The sequence below is a fragment of the Lissotriton helveticus genome, chromosome 2_1, assembly GCF_964261635.1.
Source record: "Lissotriton helveticus chromosome 2_1, aLisHel1.1, whole genome shotgun sequence".
Taxonomy (NCBI): domain Eukaryota; kingdom Metazoa; phylum Chordata; class Amphibia; order Caudata; family Salamandridae; genus Lissotriton; species Lissotriton helveticus.
In genome coordinates, this window is record NC_136059.1 from 1406717369 (window position 1) to 1406740591 (window position 23223).

General features: G+C 45.7%; 1 protein-coding gene across 3 annotated transcripts in view; it reads right to left on the reverse strand.

Annotated features, from left to right (window-relative positions):
• Nucleotides 1-23223, reverse strand: part of HOOK3 (hook microtubule tethering protein 3) — a 1014571-nt gene that overhangs the window by 838194 nt on the left and 153154 nt on the right. For all 3 annotated transcript variants that reach the window (XM_078676339.1, XM_078676338.1, XM_078676340.1), the window contains exon 3: nucleotides 21566-21638. In XM_078676339.1, the coding sequence (XP_078532465.1) occupies nucleotides 21566-21638 (73 nt within the window). The remainder of the gene's footprint in view (nucleotides 1-21565; nucleotides 21639-23223) is intronic.

Below are 23223 nucleotides of genomic sequence, written 5' to 3' on the forward strand. Positions count from 1 at the left end.
CCCCAACTCCTCCTCCCCAGGACAAGTACAAACTAGTTCCCATCCAAACACAAATTAAGTTCCAAAAAGGTCCTCTGATGGTTATGGGGCTGTGTAGCTTACCCTGCAGGCCTTGGAGCACTATCAGGCCATACACCAAAGTGTCTCGGCTTTATTATATCATCAGCCCCGGGTATGCATTGCATTTACTGTGTTCTGGCAACTAGGAGTTATAGCTCCTGCAGCCCCTTACTCAGTTTTACGCCCATCAGATGACATGAAGATCAGTAATTTCTCCTACCCAACTCCTCCCCCTCAAACAATATCATCCGCCCGTTTAGGGTGTGAGTTCCGGCAAATCCGCGTCTGAATCTTCGTTAGCGCCGGCAGCCAAGGACCCATCTGACTTGTCCGCATCATGACCACTCTTATTCGATCTAGGACTGGACCCCCCCCCCCCCCCCTAGGTGAATTCTGCTGCCGCTTGGTCGCTCTGGAGGAAGGCGCACAAGCTGCATTCTTGTTCTTCTATGCAGACTGCTGTGTCCGTTCTATTGTAATATTACGCATTTCACTGCCTTTTCAAGGGTCCAACCATTCCCATGCTTCTTGTGGCGTAATGAAAAACTGCACTCCTGCTTGATCCGCAACTCTTAATCGTGCTGGGATAACATTGCATAGGCAATTTGCAGTTGCCGTAGTTTTTTTTGAAGGCTAGAAATGAGGTCCTCTGCCGCTACACTTCCCTGGTAACGTCTGGAAAAATAATGATTTTACTGTTGTCCATTTGCTTGTCTTGCTTTTGACAAGCTTTGTACAGCACAGGATCTCTGTCCGAAAGTGAAGGCGTCACATCACTACGGGTCGAGGTGGGGCTCCAGGTCGCGGTGGTCTGGCTGGGTCCCAGTGAGCTCACTCCAGGGCGTAAAAAGTTGATAGCCCATCTGGGTCTACCTCGGTTTTAATCCACTCCTCAAGAAATCGTACCATGTCTGTGCCTTCCGCTTTCTCAGGTACTCCTACTGTGGGTAGATTGTTTCTACGCGATCTCCCTTCACTGTCTTCAGCTCGTGCTTCGAGAACTATAATCTGGGCCTCGACGGCGCAGAGTGATTTTTGGAGTACGACTACTGCTTCAGGGAGAACAGTGAGCGCTTTTTCAGTAGTCGTCAAACGTTCCTTAAGCTTTTGGTGGTCATCCTTCAGCAGGCTTAAAATCGGTCCCTATCGCATCTATTTTCACCTCTAGGGCTTCTCTGGATGCCGTTATAGCCTGCATGATATCTGTCAAGGTGGGGCGCATGGCAGCCACATCCTTCCCCGACTCAACACTCTCTTTGTTGTCGTCCGTCTGGGTTCTTGTGGCCCCCATGCTGAGGGGGCTGTACCCCCTCCTCTTAGATGGTTTCCCCATCCCTCTCAATGGGTCTCTCTTCCAGATTTTTAGGGGAGGTCTGTCAGTAAAAGCCGGTCTTCAACGAATTCTGTGCCTGTCCCGTGTCCCAGCAGGCTGTTCTCCTATCTGACCCCTGGGCGCCTCTCAGGGCGATACCTCAATCCTTTGTTACTGGGTGGGCCAAGCCCAGAGCGCGCAAACCCCCGGGCTATGGCACCTACTATCCTCAGGCGGTCGCTTCCTGCACCCCTTCTGGCGTCCTCCGCTATTTTGGGCAAATTACACTGCCTCCTGTAGGTCTTCACCCTTCCATCTCTTTGCACTTCAAACGCCACAATATTATGAGGAACCGCCTCACTCCTATTCTCGGGCTGCTGCCCACTTACTGGCAGTTAGTATCACTGCACCTTGGTTGTTGGTTTGAGTCTAGAGGCCCACGTCTTCCAAATCTTGCCCACTTTCATTTTCATTAGGCACTGGGCCAGCATATTCTCTGAGTAGGGGGGGTGGCTCTCTCACCTCTCGTGCCCCTACATTGGCAATGCCCACAGTTCACCCTCTAAAGCCGGGTCCGCCTCCGCTTTTCTCCTCTTCTAATCGCTGGTTCCACTAAACTGCACCATCATTCACTGGCCCTTTAGGCGCCCGGGGCGGACTGCCCAGTCTCCTCTCCGGTCTGCATTTATCAATGGGGGAGGGGTGCCCTTCTCTGTCTCTGGATTTGTCCCAGTCGCCGCGCGTTCTGTTGCTACTATGCAGCACATGGGGGGTCACCTGCACGGCCGCTCTCATCGCACAGTCGTCTCTTCCACCACAGCAGCAAGAGGGTCGCCAGGCGTTTATTTCAAGTTTCGCAGGGCGCTTGCTCAGGGAAGGTACCCCCTACCGGTTTGTCTCCACCGGGGCAGGCCTCTCTGACCGACGGTGGAAGTCGCAGCACTGACCTGAGTTCTGCCTCATCTCGCCTGACGACTCTTCTCAAACCTCCGGTGGCAGGTCCCGGGCCCAGCCTCCTTATCTATGATCTCCTCCACTGATGCCTGCTGTGATTTCCACCGGCCGCCATCTCCATTGTCTCCGGCTGCGCTATCGGGAGGTTTCCACCCCTTAACCTCCCCGCCGTCATCTTACTTCGTTCGGGCCGCTTCTCCCTGGGCAGAATTAATCCGCTAGCCTCGCAAAGCAGGTCCGCTGGGTAATTTTTGTTGGAGCGGCGTGCTTTAGGGTTATTCAGCTGCCTAGTTAGCTGACAATTAATGCGCCTGGGGCTCAGGATTGCCGGCCGAAGCTCCGCAGACCGCTCCCACTCGCATCGGCTCCCGGCCAAGCCCCTACCATGGCTGTTTCCATGTAGAAGACATCCCACATTTGCCTGCGTTTTTTCTTCAGGTTTACAAAGCACATGTGGTATTCGGAGTGTGATGTAATACACTGAATTGCACCTGATGCTATAGTTCTGGAATTGTTGTTGGGCGGTAGCCAAGGAATAGGAATGTGATCCTTTGAACTGAAGATGTGACCAGTGTTTCTCCTGGGGTAGTTGCTGCTTATGGATGGCATATCTACTGATGTAAGTTCTTAATAATCTTGGACAACATCTCAAGGTTTAAGAACCCTCATTTTCACATTCGGAACGAGCGGAGGAGTAAGAACTCGGACTTCAGGAGACCTCAACATCTAGTAAAGGAGTCAAAACCGTGGGACAGTGACGCCAAGCTATCACAGGAAGAGATCATGGTTGGCCCACAAGATAATTCAGATTTTATTGCTGGCCACTAAAAGCACTATATACACAGAGGGATTGGAGCTGTGTTGGTCAGGTAGAGTAGGTGATTTTTTTGTTCTCTCTACCATTTCTCTGACCGCAATCACCGGCGCATGGATTGCACGCGAGTCCCTGCTCACGCGTACCTGCATTTAATCCTCCTGGGCAGCCCTGCCAGTAGGTGACATGATGCACTACCCACAGCTTGTGCCCTGCTACATGAACCAGCCCGCGCTTCAAGGCAACTTAGCAATCTTCATCGGCTGCACTTAGCGCCACTGGCTCTGTCCTTGATGTACGCGAACGCACTTAACATGCGTGCCTACAAAACGTGCAGCTATTTTAGATTGGGCTGTGTATCCTGCATTCCAATTGGATGTGCATTGACACTATTAGCGGCCATTTTTAATGGGGTGTTGTATCTATTTAACAACATGCTAACGGAGTCTATTAAGTCTTGTGGTGCATCAGTTTCAGTGTTACTTAGCCTTGCGTAGGAACACTTTTGGGGGTTAGGGGGCATTGTACTTTAGGAAAGAACTAAATTGCACATCGGAAAAGGGCATTTTCGAAAGGAGTCATTGGCAAGTCCACTGAATGAATACCAGAAGAACATTCTCTGGCATGTCCAGCTGTTTAGTTTTTTTCTAAGGGTACTCTGGTATCAACTAGGGTACTTGTGAAAAGGACTCCGGTATCACATCGGAAATCGGAAGAGGGGTGTTTGTGTATGCGTGTATTCTCCAAATAAAGGTCTAGTGTTTTCAGCTGAAGATTTTGTAATTCTCTTGTTTAGGCATCATCCAGAACGTAACAGCATGTTCTTTCTTTCTTTCCTCACCTGGCAAAGGAATATGCTACTTAACAGTATGCATCTGTTCTTGGCATGTAGGGCTGCTGACATTCATATCTGTGCATAGATCGCCGCCTAGTGTTGGGTCCGGATGATTGCACATTGTTGTCCTGGAAGAGTTTTCGAATTATCACGAGCTAGGTGGCTCCTCCCTCGGACTACAGTGCGCATGGGCATCCTCTCCATCCTCGGATTGTTTTTCGCCATTGTGGCAGAGATGGAGTATAGTACAGTAAGAGATGTCCATGCAAAGAGCGAATGCTACAGCTGCGACAGGCACCGGGGAGGTGGGTGGGCGATATGAATGTCAGCAGCCCTACATGCCAAGAACAGATGCATACTGGTAAGTAGCATATTCCGATCGAGGCATGTGGGCTGCTGAATTCGTATCTGTGCATAGAATGAATAGCAGTATCTCCCTTAGCGGTGGCTACCTGTGTCCGCTGCAGCAGTCTGGAAAAGAGTTTTGAGAACAGCCTGTCCTACAGCAGCTTGCTGTTTTGAGTGTACATCTACACAGTAGTGTTTTGTAAATGTATGTGTGGTTGACCATGTGGCTGCTCTACAAATTTTGTGTAAAGGAATATTTCCTGGGAAAGCCATGGATGCCCCTAGCTTGCATGTTGAATGCACCCTAGGGGGAACTGTTAAGGTGCGTTTTGCCTTCAAATAACATATTTGGATGCACTTAACTATCCATCTGGCTATACCGGATTTTGAAATAGGGTAACCCTTGTGCTGTGGTGAGAAGGCAACAAACAATTGTTTTGTCTTCCGAAAATGTTTAGTTCTATCTATGTAATATAGCAGAGCTCTTTTGACATCTAGGGTATGCAAGGCCCTTTCAGCTACTGTTTGTGGGTTCCGAAAGAACACTGGCAGTTCTATAGTTTGATTTATATGGAAATGAGATGCCACCTTTGGCATGAATTTAGGGTTTGTTCTAAGAACTACTCAATTTGCATGTACTTGAATGAATGGCTCTTGAATAGTTAAGGCTTGCAGCTCACTAACTCTTCGAAGCGAAGTAATGGCAATAAGGAAAGCCACTTTCCAAGTAAGAAATTGTAGTTCGCATGAATGTAGTGGTTCAAAAGGTGGTCCCATTAGTCTGGTTAAGACAACGTTTAGATTCCAGACTGGTGAAGGTGGGTGTCTTGGAGGAATTATGCGTTTGAGTCATTCCATAAACGCTTTAATTGCTGGCACCATAAATAGTGAAAGGTGTTGCCTGTTTTGCAGATATGCTGCTAACGCAGCTAGGTGTATTCTGATGGAAGAAAAGGCTAAATTGCACCGTTGGCGGTGCAATAGGTAGCAGATGATGTTTTCAGTGGAAGCATCAAGTGGGTTAATGTCATTGTTATTACAGTAAATGACGAAACGTTTCCACTTTGCTGCATAGCATGCTCTGGTAGTGGGCTTCCTTGCCTCTTTGATAATATTCATGCAGTCTGGAGGCAAGTTGAGGTATCCAAATTCTAGGACTTCAGGAGCCAGATCGCTAGGTTGAGCTGTTGCAGATCTGGGTGTTGGATTTCGCCGTGGCTCTGAGTAAGAAGACTGGGTGTGAGTCGCAGTCTTTGATGAGGCACCACTGATAGTTCTAGGAACGTTGTGTACCATGGTTGCCTCGCCCACATGGGAGCAACTAGAATTAGCGTCAGGGAATGTTGGCGCATTTTGCGTGCCACCAGCGGTATTAATGGAGCTGGGGGAAAAGCGTACGCAAATTTGACCAGTTCATCCATATCGCATTGCCCTGCGACTGCGGATGTGGGAACCTGGCAGCAAAGTACTGGCATTTTGCGTTTTCGCTTGTGGCAAACAGATCTATTTCCGGGTGTCCCCGCTTCCGGAAGAATGGTTGGAGCACCTTGGGGTGAATTTCCCATTCGTGCATCCGTTGGCTGTGCCTGCTTAACAGGTCTGCAACTTGGTTGTCCTTGCCTGGGAGGTATTCTGCCATGAGGAAAATGTTCCTCTGAATGGCCCATTTCCACATTGCTTGAGCCAGGTGCAACAGCTGTGGCGAGTGTGTTCCTCCCTGCTTCTGAATGTAATACATAGCTGTCATGTTGTCCGTCCGGATCAACACAGCTTTGTTGCGCAAGTCTGTCGCGAAAGCTTTAGGTGCTAGAAAGATGGCCATCAACTCTAGGAGGTTGATATGCATTTTCTTTTGCTGTATAGTCCAGAGTCCCTGTACTGTGTAGTGTAGGACATGGGCTCCCCATCCTAGTAGGGATGTGTCCGCTGTTACAACTATTTGTGGGACAGGCTCTTGGAACAGTCGTCCTTTGCAAAGGTTTTGTGGATTCCACCAATGCAGAGAGTTGTATGCCCGACTCGTCACCAACACTCGGTCTTTTAATTGCCTGTGAGTCTGGTTCCACTGCCTTGCTTGGCATTCTTGTAGCGGACGCATATGTAGTCTGGCATGAGGGACTATGAATATGCACGAGGCCATCATGCCTATTAGCTGCATAAACACTCGAGCTGGTAGTGAGTGTTGGGGTCTGAACTTATGTATCAGCGTCTGCATTCCCTGGACCCGTGGTGTGTTGGGATATACTTTTGCTGACAGTGTATCTATTGTTGCTCCGAGGTACTGTCGGACGTGGGAGGGTATTAGATGTGACTTTGGATAGTTTAGTGAGAATCCTAAATTGTGCAGTAGGTGTATGGTCTTTGACATGTTGTCGGCACACTGCTGGGCTGTTGGCGCGTGTATTAGCCAGTCGTCCAGATAAGGGTACACATGGATGTGTTGCCTTCTAAGATGTGCTGCCACTGTAACTAGACATTTGGTGAAAACTCTTGGAGCTGTTGTCACCCCAAATGGCAGGACCTTGAACTGGTAGTATTGCCCTTGAATGGTGAACCTCAAGTACTTTCTGTGAGCAGGGTGTATTGGAATATGAAAGTATGAGTCTTTGAGGTCTAAGGTTGCTAGGAAGTCTCCCTGGCGAAGCAATGGTAAGACTTGCTGTAGAGTGAGCATGTGAAAATGCTCCGACAGACTGTACATGTTAAGGGGCCTGAGGTCCAATATTGGTCTGAGAGACCCGTCCTTCTTTGGAATTAGGAAGTATACTCCTGTTCCCTGATGTTGCAGTGGGACTGGTTCTATGGCCCCCTTTTGCAACATACTGATGACCTCTTGCTGAAGGAGCGTTATATGTTCCTGTGACATGGGACGGTGCACGGGTGGTATGTTGGGTGGAGTTGAGGTGAGTTCTAGGCAATAGCCATGTTGGATAATTTGCCTGACCCACTTGTCTGTTGTGATATTTAACCAGACATGCAGAAATTTTTGTATTCTTACCCCGACCGGTGTTATGTGGTCTGGGGGTAGTGTCAAGAAGTCACTGCTTTGTGTTAGTGGAGGATCTATTTGCATTGCCTCCACGACCTCTACCCGTGGTATTGTTCCCTCTATAACCACCCCTGTTGGTGTTTTTGTTATATGTGGATTGTGTGTTAGTCTTGTAGTTTGAGGACTGCTGTGATGTTCCTCGTGCTGCTCCTCTATAATTGGATCAACGAAAGGAGCCCCGGTGTTGTTGGGACTGAAGAGCTCCCATAGACTTTGCAGTTTCTGCATCCTTTTTCATTTTGTCCAGGATTGAATCAACTGCTGGACCAAATAAAAAGTCTGGGTTGATTGGCTGATTAAGAATTGTACATTGGACTTCATTCTTAAAGCCTGATATACGAAGCCATGCGTGGCGCCTTAGTAGCACGCTTGTGTTGATGGACCTGGCAGCTGTGTCTGCCGCGCCCAGGGCACATTTAATGGATGCGTTGGTGATGCGCTTTCCCTCTTGTATGAGTTGTTGGGGAACTTCTTCCAAACTGTCGTAGTGCGCTCTATCATATCTGGCTAGCAAGGCCTGTGTATTGGCTATTCTCCAGGAGTTTGCTGCCTGAGCCGCCACTCTTTTGCCTGATGCCTCAAAGATTTTAGACTCCTTGTCTGGTGGTGCAGCCTCACCAGTAGTCTGTGAGTTTGCACGCTTACGTGCGTTGGATACCACCAAGGAATCTAGGGGTAGCTGCCCTTTGATGTATGTAGGATCTGTAGGTGCAGCCCTGTATTTTTTCTCAATTCTAGGGTTTATGACCCGTGCCCTAGCAGTGTCTTTAAAAACGTCACTTGCATGTTTTAATACCCCTTTTAACATTGGGAGAGTTTTAACGTGTCTCTCAGATGTTGTCAGTGTATCAAAAAGGAAGTCCTCCTCAACAGCATCAGAGTGCATCTCTACATTGTGGTAGGTTGCTGCTCTATCCAGTAGTGAATTGAATGCTACTGTATCCTCTGTGGGTGATGGCTTAGTAGGGTATACTGCAGGGACTGTAATGGGCAGAGTCCCTTCAGTGTCTGGTTCCTCTCCTCCACCCCATGGCTGTGTGTTTGACTCTTGAAGAGGGTTTTGTGGATAACCAAAACCTACATCTACGTCCTGACCTTCATCAGGGGTGTAGTCAGAGCGTGCTGGTGATGTTGGGGTATAAGGAGTAGTAGGCATAGCAGGAGTGATAGGTTCGAAGAAAATTGGAGAGGTAGCACAGTCACTCTTTTTCTTTAGGGGGATCCTAGAAAGATCTTCAGTTGGTAGAGGTCTTTTCTTTTTGGTATAGACAGACACTTTGCCAGTTTTTGGGTCAATGTAGATTTTTGACTGGTCTTCTGTGGAGGGATCTGGGTGAAGAAGTTCCTCTTCCACAGTCTTTGTTTTTGGCGCTGTAACCTTTGGTTTTTGTGTCTTTGGGTCGAGGCTTTTTGTGCTTTCGACTGTTTTTGGTGGTTGAATTGGTTTTGGGCGTTTTCAACAGTTTTTGTTGGTTGAACGTCTTTGGCTGGCTTCACAACCTGTTTCGGACTGAGTATTTTTGTCGGTTCGGAAGTGTTTTTATGTTGTTTTGGAGCCTGCTGTTTTGGCTCGATACCCTTCTTCGGTTCGATGGGCTTCGGCTCGACCGTTTTCTTTTCGTCCACCTTCGGTTTCGGTTCTGGCTCGACGCTAGTTTTGGGCGTAGGCCTTGTTCTGTCGTCGACCGGTTTCTTCCCCTTGTCAATACCTAAGGCTGTTTTGCTCGAATCGACGTGCTTTTTGGGGGTCGAATCGACGTGTTTCGGCTTCGAGGTTGACTCGACAGCCTTTGACTTTGAGCTCGACTCGACTGCTTTGCTCTTCGATGTCGACTAGACGGTCTTTGTTTTCGAAGGTTGTAGTGGTATTACGGCCTTCGGTTTGACGCCCTTTAGCGCCGATACTTTCGGTTCAACGTAATTCGGTCCGAAGACTGTATTGTCGATCAGTTTCGGTTTCGATGGAACCGATGTCTTGTGTTGTCTCTCAGAGGACTCTTTTGATATGTTCTTAGCCGGGCGGTATAGCGGGGCTGTAGAACGTTGAGGTTGATCTCGGCTAAGGCCTGCTGGCGATGCCTTGACCTGACTCTCTGATAGAGGTGCAGTGTCTATATGGGGCGGTGTACTCAAGGTTCGCCCAATGTCGTCATCGGAGTAGTCTTCAACTGCTACGATGTCCTGATCATAGGCCTCGAGATCGACGATCAGTTCTCCCTCCTCGGGGTAATATTCGGAGTCAGGCTCCGAGTATTGTCTGTCGCCTTGATCCGAGTCTTCGGCGCTCGCTAGATCTTCTTCGTCGTTGAAGATGTTATTGTGCTCTGGCGCCGACCGTTGCATTTCTTGCCTCGCCGCCCGTCTATTCCAAATAGTCTTTTTTGATCTGAACTGGGCGCAGGCTAGGCAACTATCTTCATTGTGATCTGGATATAGGCATTTGTTGCACACTGGATGCTTGTCTGTGTGCGGGAACTTCGAGTTGCACTGAGGGCAGTACTTGAATGGACTTCGTTCCATCGACGGTTGGTCCACGTGGTGTCGAGAAGGCCTCACGGCCCGATTCGACGACCGGAGTGCAACAAAGTTGGAAAAGTGTATCGGCACCTAGCGCTGCACAATACCGACGGATCCGAATGCCTTTTGGCCCTTTTAAAAAGTTTTTCTTGATTCCGAACTTGGAGAGTAGGAAATTACATCCGAACCCAATGGCGGAGAAAAACAATCTGAGGATGCCCATGCGCACTGTAGTCCGAGGGAGGAGCCACCTATCTCGTGATACTTCGAAGACTCTTCCAGGACAACAATGTGCAATCATCCGGACCCAACACTAGGCGGCAATCTATGCACAGATATGAATTCAGTAGCCCACATGCCTCGAACCCTATGATACTGTGGCAGAGGTGGAAGAACATTTTTAACCATTATGCCAGGGTATGTGGTACTTCGCTAAGAGCAGCGAGGATCATTTTGCTGCTCATGTATTGTCTAAGTCCCGAAGGCCCAGGACGTTTTTGAGCATTTGCCAGATCTTGCACCACATGATGCGGACAGTCTAAATAAATATGAAGTTGTCTGTAAAAGGACTGCGGGATCAATTCATGTTGGGCTCTACTCTGGACAAATCTACAGAAGCCATGCTGCAGAAAGAAAATCCAATACTAAGTGAAATCATTACCATAACAAAATCAAGGGAGCACTCGCAAGCATGTGTAGAAGTAATTAGGAAAAATACGGTGTTTGAAGGGAAAAAAAGGATCACAAACGTGTGCATTTAGTGAAAACAGGGGTAAGGCCAACTTTAAGAGGACAACAAGAATTAAAGGGGGAAGAAAAATGTTTTAGGTGCAGTAAGAAAGCATGGTTTTTCCTTGATCATGTATGCTGATGATTCGCAGCTTACAATCTCGGTTTCTCAACCATCAGAAGCAGTGGCAAACAGCTTCTATGTAGGTCTGAAGGACATTATGAATTGGATGAGCTCGAACTTTTTAAAAATAACAGACAAAACTGAGGTGCTTGAATCTGGTAAAGGACCTCTGTTATGGAATAACAACTGGTGGCGTACGGAGGCGGGAGCCTGTCCTAGTCCAGGTACCAAGGTAAAGAACTTGGGGGTGATTCTAGATGAGCAGCTAAATCGGTCAGCCACATTTAACCAACTAACTTTCTCCTGTTTCTTTCTCTTAAAAACAGTGAGGAAAATCTTCCCCTTTATTACATATAAACTTCAAAAAAACGTAGTAATAGCACTTTTTCTATCCAAAATTGACTACTGCAACGCGCTTTTTGTGGGAATTGATAAAGCGCAGGAGAGGAAGCTGCAATCACTGCAAAATGCTGCTGCCAGACTGCTCATGAACATCCCCAAGGGACGCCCAACATCAGAGGCTATTAGAGCCCTACATTGGCTGCCCGTTCAGCAAAGAGCTAATTTTAAGGCTCTTTGTATAGTACAAAAGGCCCTCTATGGAGGAATATCTGGGGAGATGTGGAAACTTTTCACAATGTATTCTCCTGCTAGATCTCTCAGATCCTCAATGAAGGGCTTTGTATATATTCCAAAAATACACAAGGCAAGATGGGGTGGCCGCATGTTGTCATTCTGTGCGGCCAAACTCTGGAATCAGATGCCATCCACATTGGGACTCCAACCTAACCGGATGATGTTTAGGAAGGAGCTGAAAACCTGGTTGTTCTCTCAAACCTAAAGCATCAGAATCTCACTCTAGTAACTCATGTGTCACATCAGCGCCAAGACACCACGGCATTCATGCGCTTAATAAGTAATATTTCAAATCAAAGTAATGTGGGGCATATGGCCAATTTTAAAGAATACCCTGGGTGGAATGCTACTTGTGGGACTTGTGAAAGTTAAGTTCATTATATGTCCTGTTGTAGACCAATGAGAAACATTAAAAAGGAAAGAGAGGTAATGTGTGACTGATCAGGAATGTGATGAGGTAGTGTTGTAAATCCAAGGCAAGACAAACGTAGGGCCAAAACATTCTTTGAAGGGAACTAGAAATAAACTGTGACACTGTTAAAACCGGATAAACGGCTGAAAGGATATGATGAGAGACCAATCAAGTTGATGGGATACTTCTGAGGCACTATTGAGTTGGCTTAGGTTGATCCCAGGAAATATCTATGTATCAGTTAGATGTGATTCACTAATTAGTTGGTATTATCAGAAGGAATTGACAGTGTATCTTGACCCTAATGAAAATCCATCTGTTAGGCTAAAAGAAAGTGGAGTGGCAAAAAAAGGCATAGTGGTTGCTGAGGTGGTGGAAAACTCACAAATTCAGGCTAATTATCAGAAGCAATTGCCAGAGGTATTCGGAAAAAAAGATCTGGGGCACTTGAGAAATTATGTGAATCGCATAGAACTGAAACCTGGTGTTTGCATTATGGTAAAGGAAGCAATGAGGAAGGAGCTGGACAGACTGCAAGAATGTGGTGTCATTCATGAGGTAGAAGTGACAGAATCCATGACTTGCGGCTGAGACGATTGATCATACACGGGGGCTTATTATGGCTCTTCCCTTCCCCTTCATATGACAAGGTATACATCAGTGGGACATAATTGGTTCCCCCACAGAGAAGGTTCCCTCACGTGTTTATATAAGACACTCTTGATATTGCACCCCATACTCAGGACCTCTTTTTTACGATCAGCTGGACAACCATCCGCACACCAGAGGTGTTTATCAAAATATACGACTTCATCCTATAATATGTACTTTTAGTGGCCTTGGGACAGAACCATTAATACTGAACCACGTCTTCTAGCCTTGAAAAAGTCACTTGTGTGACGAAACACATGTCGGCTGTTTTTTCCTGACTGAAAATACAAATTTAAATGAGAAAAATACTTGGCTCCTGTTGTTTAAAAGAGAAGAGGAAGCACTTGATGTTGATTATTGTAGGGAGTGCTATGGTACTGTTTCTCACATATAACACAGAGGTCATTGGCCAAAGTGTGATGGTAGTATGATGCATTTGTACCATACAGCACCATCTTGTATAAAAGAAAAAAATCTTGCAGTACTGATTTGACTACTAACTACAGAGGCAAATTACAAGAGAAGAGTGATCTAACACCATCCCTACCTGCTTTCATTGTTTATAAGTGGCAGAATAGTTGTCTTCCTTGGTGAAAGTTTGCAAAGTAATGATAACAGAATAGTGGTCTTCCTTGGTGATGGTTCGCTAAGTACTGAAGTGAGGTTACGTGATGGTTTGAGGGAGTTAAATATGGTCATGGTAGTGAATCACTATCCTTTTTTTTAACACATTTTTATTGATTTTCATACATCCAGCAATGAAACATGGGAAAGAACATGGGGTTTCGGTTACATACCCCAGTGATTTATCAGATGCCCAGTTTCAAGCAAATGATGTAAGGCACATTTATAGCATCATAAGGTGTTCATACCAATTTGCATTACAATTATTACAAAACAATTCGTAATGTTTATACTTAATCGGAGACAAAGTTCTGGAGGGCCATAAAAATACAAAGTACATACCCAAGGGGGTATAGGTGCAGGCCTCAACCAGGAATCCGAAACAACATGGCATATTAGGATAATGGGAACAAAGTATCGCCTCGTATGTTGTCCAAACCCACCATCTAGGCAAGTCCAAGTGAGTTCTGTGTAATAGTCCTTGTCCAACTGTGGAAAAAATTCAATCCCCAACCGCCCTCCCCCCACCCTCCCTCCCCAACCTCCCAGGCATGTCACTTAGGTGCTAACTACTCAGGAGCAAGAGAGCTAAAGCCTCAACGGAGCGACTCATTGGAACGAGGGGGCACTGAGTGAAAACAGATATATATATATATACATATATAGGCCAGGTGAGATTGCGCAGCCCAAGGAGTAAAAAAAAAAAAATGGGTGGGTGCCAAGTGTATCATGCACTAATCTACACAACTTCCTGAGGTCCCACCCTGAAACACCCTTTGCCGAAACCTACTTCTCCCCGGTAAATGGATCCCTGAACACTGATATCATCTTCCACACCGCACGCAGAGATCAATGGAGAAAAGCGTTCCTTACCTTACTCAACGTCTCCACCATCAGGAAATCCGCTCATGGACTAACACTCTCCATCGCACCATCCAAACTCTTCCCAGGCAGTACAGCCATTACTATCTACAATAACGGGATTGTCCTAATTCAATCCACAGACAGGAACCTGGAACTACTCGACAACCTGTTCCCCACTTTCAAAGAGCACCTCTCCAACCGTCTGACCTCCACACATACTCCAATCCAACTGAACCAGATCTCCTCACTTCCAACTCTCTCTCCCCCCACTCCCTGCTCCCTCCCTCCTGGCCCCCACTCCTCCAACATCTCCCCCCCCACCCTCTGCACTCAAACCACTCCTGACATACACAGCTCCCTCAACATCTCCCCCCCACTCCCTGCACTCCCGCCACTCCTAGCCTTCACTCCTCCCTCAACAGCTCCCCCCCCATTCTCTGCACTCAACCCATTCCTGACCTACACCCCTCCCTCAACATCTCCCCCCCCACCCCCTGCACTCCCGCCACTCCTAGCCTTCACTCTTCCCTCAACCGTTTCCCCCCCCCCCACCCTTAGCACTCCCGCCACCCCTGGTCCCCACTCCTCCCTCAACATTTCCCCCCCCACTCTCACGCCCCATTACTACACTTGCACCCCCGCAACGACCAGTCTCAACACGTCTCGCAATTGCCTCACCCCCCCTGTCATTGATTACCCTTCCAATAACTCTAACCCCATACCCAACGGCACGCTGGACACAATCATGACCACCCTCCTCCAAGTGAAAGAAGAACTCCACACGCTCAAAGAGTTACTCCTCACGCACACCGAGCACCCCCCCTCACCACCACTTCTCAACGAATCAACAACTCCCCCTCACATCCTAGTCACCCCTTACATGGGACCTCTATCCCCTCTCGCAATACCTCCAACCGGCCTCAGCGCACTAACAAGACACATCCTACTCGCTCCTTACATTGGACCTCTATCCCCTCTCGCAATACCGCCAACCGCCCCCAGCGCGCTATCAAGACTCTCTCGGACCGCGACATACACACCCTACTCAGCACATATGTCCCGGCAACCCAAAACAGCTTAGCCACCACACACATGTCCATTCCTACGATTCTCTCCAACCCTATCAGGCACCCCACGCATAGCAACAGAGGCTCTGTTCCCAACAACCTCACTAAAGTCCCTCTCACTATAGACCCCTCCACCTCCCCTTGCACCCCCAGACTCAAATGCACACTTCTCAACTGTAGATCGGCCCAAAAACACTCGTCGGAGGTCGCTGACCTCATCTTGTCTATGAACCTTGACCTGGCCATACTAACTGAAACATGGTTAACTGAATCCTCCAATCCTATCATGGATATCCTAGTTCCCCCCAACTACTGCATCACTAGACTTGACAGGTCCAACAAGACAGGTGGCGGAATCGCCTGCATTTACAAGAGCAACCTCTCTATTAATAAGGTCACCGCCCCTTCTCTTACCTCCTGTGAATACTTCTGCCTTGAGGTCATCAGTGAGAACAAACCTGTATGTTCACTACACATCATGTACCACCCCCAGGGGAAAAACCTCGTCTTCTCCCAACAACTCATGGACACAATGTCAATCAACGCAGGACGGCAAAACACACAAATTTACCTTGGTGACTACAATCTCCATTGGAATGACTGCAGTGACACAGTAGTTAATAGCCTCAAAAATTTCCTTAACGCTTCTGACCTCACTCAAATTTGCAACACCCCGACACATGACAAAGGCTCTATCCTCGACCTTGTCATCTCCAAAGAAGGCACCATTCAACTTGACTCAATCCAACCTTGTGACTGGTCAGACCACCATATTATCACATTCCTTATCAAGGAAAAAGTAAAACGCATCCCGGTGCAATACTCCATGCCCAAAGTTTGGAAAAGAGACATGAGGAAAGTCAATCTAAACTCTCTACCCCCTAACAGCTGCAATCTCCTACTCCCCCCTACCGACGTTACTGACGTTCAGTACCTAACTGACCACTATCTCAACTCCATGGCCTCAATAATCAATGAGGCCGCTCCAATGCAACTGAAAAGAGTATCCACTAAGATATCCAACCCTTGGTACAACGGGAGTCTCAATGAAGAGAGACGAGCTATGCGAACGGCAGAGCGCACCTGGAGATCAGTTCCCTCGAGATTGCATCTTAAAACTCTGAGGAAAAAGAGAAATGCATACTTCAGGAAAATAAAACGCTCAAAGTCAGAGTTCTCCAGACTCCAGATAGACCAAGCAAAAAACCGTCCAAGTAAATTGTTCGAGCTAATCCGATCTCAATCTAAGGAACAACCCCCAGCTGTCGACTTTATGAGCACTACTCCTTCCTGTGAAGATTTCTCGTCTTTCTTTAACAAAAAAACTGACAATATAAGGAGCGACCTCCTCAATGACGCAAGCCTTTACTCAATACCCAACTGCATAACACCCAATAAACTAAAAAACAATGCGACATGGTCATCCTTTGACACCTACTCTGAAGAAGAAATTGGCAGAATACTTTGCACCTTAAAACCATCCAATCACCTCACTGACCCTCTTCCTGCTAACGCCGTAAAAGACTTCATCCCTTTGCTCCTCCCACTCTGGACTAAAATTATCAATAGCTCACTACAACAAGGAACTATCCCTGACTCCCTCAAAGTTGGACAAGTTACACCTTTACTGAAGAAACCAACAGCCGACCCCACTGATCTAAGCAATTACCGTCCGATTACCAACATTCCCACTCTCGCCAAACTTTTAGAAAAATGCGTCCAACTACAAATGACAAAGCACATAGAACAGTTTGATCTCCTCAACCCACATCAATCAGGCTTCCGAGCAGGGCACAGCACTGAAACAGCTATGACTCACATAATTGACGACGCCATCCAAATCTTAGATCAAAATAATACCTGCCTCCTCATCCTTCTTGATCTCTCTTCAGCATTCGACACAGTGAAACATGAGAACTTACTCGAACTCCTAAAGACAAGAATGGGCTTCTCTGGGACTGTGCTTCATTGGTTCACCTCCTTTATACACAACCGGTCTCAAAAATTCAAGAGCAAAAACTTGATGTCTTCCCCAGTACCGGTATCGTTAGGTGTCCCTCAAAGATCCTGCCTATCCCCTACTTTGTTCAATCTTGTTATGGAACCTCTCACCACCCTGCTACAAGCATCCAATGTACACTTTCACATGTACGCCGATGACACTCAATTATATCTCAAGTTACAATCCCCCAAAGACATCCTGAGTCTGAATTCAACGATCAGAAGCACCCAATCTTGGCTGGCCGATAACCACCTCAAACTCAATGCTATGAAGACTGAGTTCCTCCTAATCTCACCTCCCACGAAAATATTTTCCGCACAAACATGGCTTAAGCACCTAACAGCACTCAATGTCCAACCGACCATCGTGGACTCAGCAAAATCCTTAGGCATAACACTTGACACCAACCTCAACATGCAGCAGCATATCAACAAGGCAACTAAGGGGGCGAACTTCCAAATAAATACCTTGAGGAAACTTAAACCCTTCCTCCCAGCAAAAGACTTCCAAACCGCAGTACAAGCACTAGTCATCCCTCGCATAGACTACGGCAGCGTGGCCCTCTGCGGCCTCCCCCTAACTACAACTGCACCCCTCAGTGCGTCACTAAACGCGGCAGCAAGACTCATCACTGGATCAAAAAAACATTCGCATATCTCCCCTGACTTTAAATCCTTGAACTGCCTCTTGAAGCCAGAATTCAGCTGAAAATTGCCTGCATGACGCACAAGGCTATACACCTGAAATCACCCAGCTACCTCACTCATAAGTTGACAATTTCCGGCGGGTCCAGAACTACAGAAGTACAAACAATCTTCTGCTGAAACCGAGAAGATTCCGGAAGGAAAAAACTTACAAACGCTCCTTCTCAGGAATGGCGCCTAGGATCTGGAACGCACTTCCTCCTGAAACCAGGCTCATCTCCTCCTCCCTTATTTTTAAGAAAGAAGTCAAAAATATCCTTATGGCTAAATACACTTGAACAATTACGTTTGATTTACAATGCGTCGATCAGTATTACCAGTATTATATTATTATATAGCCTATATATTCCTATGCATGTGTGTTTTGACTTGTATTAGACTAAAGTGCTTAGATTCTTGCTCCCTCATATCTGTATTTTTCTCTATTTCTGTATTATTTACATTGTTTTGATGACCTACGCTCCAACTATGCCATGCTACCTCATACCTGTACTATATGTAATATTTTTGCTATGTACATGAACTTGATGATCTACCTCCCTACTATGCCCCCTGTTCCCCTACCCTTCCACCTGCCTTTGTAAAGTGCTCTGTTATCTGCAAAGATCTTGTTCGCGCTATATAAAACTTTCAAAATAAATAAATCTACAGCTACTACCAGGTCAACAACAGGTGGTAGTGGATCGCTATCCGTAGCCCAATAGAATGGAGATGTTATAATGTTTAAATGCTGCAAAGTTTTTCTCGTCCTTAGACATGACATCAGCATATTATCGGAGATCGACAATCACGTGAGCGAACATCATTCATCACGCTGTTTGGTACTTCTAAAATCTTAGGCAAGCAGTTTGGAACACAGCTGAGGCAGAAATTAATCATAAAGGCGAGGGAGCTCATTTTGAGAGGGATTGATGGAGTGAAGTTATATCAAGACGGTGTCTTGGTGTCTGGACAGATTCAAGAGGAACATGACATTAGATTAAGAGAAGTCTTGAGGATCCTCATTGAAAGTGGGTTGACTCAAAATAGAAAAATGCAGGTTCAGTGTGACTGAAATAGAATACCTTTTCATTTAATCACAGCTAACCGTATTTGACCAAAGGAAGATCTGGTGAGTGCGATTAGGGAAATTCGCAGTCCATCCAACAAGGTTGAACTTTTAAAATTCTTGGGAACAGACTAGTATTATAGTAACTTTTAAAATTCTTGGAAACAGACTAGTATTATCGTAAATTTGTTCTAGGCTGTGCAGAAAAATGCAGCTGCCTGAGGAACTTGTTGAAAAAAGGGGCAGAATGTGTGTGGCCTGCAGATTGTGAGCGAAAATTTGAGGAGGTGAAGACAAATGTGTGCGAAGCCTCAAATTTAAGCAGCTTTGAGCCTGGGGCTGGGACATATTGAGCTCAGTGAAAAAGATCTTGGTGCAGTTTGGGTACAAGTATCCGCTGAGGAAGAGAACACAATTTTGCTAATTTCAAGCGGATTACGAGGGACTGAAATCAATTATTCAGACATTAAGAAGGATGTTCCTGCTGTGTACTGGGTGGCGAGAAAACTCAAGAAGTTTGTGTGGGACAGTCACTTTGAAATCAAGAAAGATCACAAAACATTAAAGCTAATTTTTAGCAATAAAGGCATTGTTTCATTCTCCAGTAGAATATGCAGATTGATTTTGTTGTATTATATTTACAGGCACCATGAATACAGTGGCTGACTATTGTTTGAGGTTGTGTGTGGAGGATACATGTAATGGTGGTTTGGGTAGAGAGGTTTTGGATGCTGATCTGAGAGGGTTTTGGCATGTCAGAGATTAACTTTCCTTAGAAAATCATTTAGCCATGAGGGGAAGTAGATTAGTACCACCTGTGAGTGTAAGGAGATTAACTGAATGTGCGCATGAGAGTCATCCAGCCATATCTAAAACAAAGGAAATAGTCCAGGAAAGTTACCGGTGACCTGGAATGAATCTTTTGATTGAAAGAGTGGTGAGGGATTGTGTGGAGTGTAAAAAGAGTGATAAGATCTTGAAGTGTAGAATGCAACCCATGGTGATCAGGGAATTGGCTACTGGTCCTCGGTGGGTGTGGCACTGGATAGAATTGTTCCCCTCAGGATTTTGAGTAAAGACAAATACATCATCGCATGTATTGATATTTTTTCCTGGTGGCCCAAGATGAAAATCATACTCAGTGGAGACACATGATGTCAAAGGGCTTTTAAGGGGTTACACTTCAACAGAATGGAGACGTTTTTAGAGGAAGGGGGTATAATGTATAAAAAAATGACTTTATATCATTTAGAGGTCAATGGCATGATTGAGCGCTTTAACAAAGTCATCAATGATACCATTCAGCACTGGGGGGCACGGCCTGATGTGATAGAGTAAGCAGCACTGAGAGGATGTTACTGCTGTAGGGGGGCGGCTCTGGGCCCCTGCTAGAGGAGCAGCAATTCCAGGAGAAGTTGGGCCGGCCTGCATAGGTGGAGAGCTGCAGGAAGCCAAACAGCGGCTCAGACATCCAGGTGAGACCTACCATGTTGGAAGGATGCCCCGCTTGATAAGGAACATTGCGGCAGACAGAGGCCGGTGCATGGAGGCATCCGCGCTTTGCAGGCATAGGCGCACAAAGACCTGAGCCCCTGGCGTGCGTTTCTTCAGTGAACAGTCCCATAAGGTGGGGGCTTGTGGAACCGCGGGGTGAGGTCTATTACTTGGCGGTTACAAGAGACAGCAAGGACCAGGACAGTGAGTGGAGGAACTAGCTTGTAGGGAAAACCGAACACCCAAAACAGGCTACTCGCTCACTGCTAGTACCTTATATGTGAAAATCTCAATAAACTCGTTTTTTTTAAAAATGATACCATTCAGCATTCTTTAGCTAATGGTTTAAGTTGGGTGGAATAATTCAAAATGATGGTGTGCACCTACAGGATGACTCTGTATTCTTCAACTGGAGTTGCTCTTTTTGAGTAATTTAGAACCCCAAATAGCTTAATAGTTCAGTTCCGTCGTGGGTGAATAGAATAAGAATGAGAATGTATGGTGTGAAAGGGGTGACTAGAGGAAATGCTAAATGAATAGAAAGAAAAAAAAGACAATTCAGAAAAGGAAGGGTATTTTGACAAGTGTATGCTAGTTAAGGATACTAAGGTGTGTGTCGGAGTTTGGGCGTAAATAAGGAATGCAAGAAAAGGTAGGGTTGATGAACCAAATTAGTCAGCCCATGAAAGCCATTAACCTTTGAAAAAATGCGATCAAAACAAAAGACCACCGCATTTAGAACCCAAGAATAGTTACTGTTTGGAAATGTGGGTTGAAACAGTATGGATTCACCAAGGATATGCAAAAAGGTGAGCGGATGAGCAGAATGAGGAGTTCTTGTGTGGTAAGAATCCAGCTTGCCTTGAACATTTGATATGGCATTCAAGTTTTACAATGTCTCCATACTTGCATCCTAAGTGCTAATGTTTAATGTATTGAGAGGGAGCTGTGTGGCATTCTGAGTGTGATGTAATACAAAGAATTGTGCTTGTTGTAATCTAGTTTTGGAATAGGTGTTATGCTGTCTCCAAGGGATTGGAATGCGATCATTTGAACTGAAGTGGAGATGTGACCAGAGTTAGTCCTAGGGTACTCGCTGCTGATAGATGGAGTCTTTACTGATACAAGCTCTTAACAATCTTGCATGACATCTCTACGTTTGAAAACCCTCATTTTCACAGCACGCTATTTAAAACATGGCTACAATGCTAAAAACAATGTATATAAGCTTGTATATGATAAAGAGCCTCTGCTGAATGCAAGTGTGGTATGAAATAAGCAGTAAATATAAGCTAAAAACAATAACAGCATTAACAAATACCTTTAACCTCCAATTGTCTCCTACTTCTGTTTTGACTCTGGTCATCCAGTTCTCATCAAAGTATGTTGGATCACTTTAAAAAAAAAAAAGTATAAATAAAGTGACTTAAAATTGCATGATACTACTCTATGTAAAACATAATTACATCAATGTTTAGTATAAACTTTAGAGAATACATTTTATGGGTCATGGGTCAGGTTATATTTAGCAAATCCTATATCTGCTTGAGTGGTTGAATTCATAGCTCAACCCCACCAGCTTGCACAAAAGCCTTAGTACACTTTTTTCATTGCCTTAAACCTAAAAGCCATAAGTAGGGTACACAAATCGATGGGGATTTAACCTGCTATCAAGTGTCTTACCTTCCCAAAGGAATAATATACTAGGATTTAGTTCAAAGCATCAGTCATCAAGAAACCCAATATGTGTATTTGTATACATTATATTAGTCTAAAAGTAACTACATTTGAACACTACTTTCAAAATCAAAGGGTGCAACCAATACTCAAATGCGTCACACAGTCTTAACAAAACAACTTTCCCAGATACCATGGATGTCTCTAGTGCTCTCAAAAGACCTTCATTCCTAAATACTGCTTTCCAATGATGGACACACATATATACATATATACATATACATATATAAATAGTACGACCTTATAAGAGGCCTAAGACAGAGACCGTCCCCCAGAACACACCCTCCAGAGGCAACAAGAGGAAATCGAGGAGGGGGGAAAAAGAGTAGAAACGGGTCGTTCTACTCCGGTAGTGACCCGCAGCAGAGGAGGAAACAAATGGAAATAATGGAGGAAGAGACTGCAACGAAAACAATAATCAACCTGTCCAGCAGAACTTTATCGACTAAAGAACAAAAACTACTGCAGTTGGGACTTACCTTCTGTCCTACACCCGCCTTTGACTACACACAAACACGAATAGACTTATATAAGTTCGTAAAAAAGTAAAACTCTTGAAAATCCATGCCATGCATCCAAAAACGGACGATTGAGGAATGTTGGGTGAATCAACGACCCTAGATGCACTGACGGGTAGAAACACTGCAGCCCTATGTGTAGCACGAGAACTACTTGATGAGGCTAGTTCTCAAGATGAACCAACACCGGAACTTACACAAATGTTAGAAGAAGGAGGCATCAAACAACTTGGCTGTAAAAGCATGATGACTATTAAATCCAAATTCATTCCGAAAGCCACTCATGATGCTATAGACACGTTCCAAGAAGTAGTGATAAAGGGAATCAAGGACTTACAGAAAAAGAAATTCAATGGTATGCGGAGGAATTTGAGCAAAATGGACTGGACACTGATAAAGGGCTTGAAAGAAGATAGCAATATTGTAATCAAGCCAAGTGACAAAGGGGGGAATATAGTCATTCTCAATAAACAACAGTACGAGGATGAAGCACTGTTACAGCTGAAGAGATTGGAGCATTATTCCCCAGTAAAACTAGAAAGGTTCAATGAAAGTATTTTGAATTTTCATACCCTTATTACAGAGTGGAAAGAGAAGGGTATAATGGATGTTAAAGATTGGAACAATCTAAAATGTGAACATCCACAATTGGCAACTTTCTATCACCTGCCCAAGGTCCACAAGAGTAGAATCTGGCCACCCGGCAGACCCATAGTATCGGCAA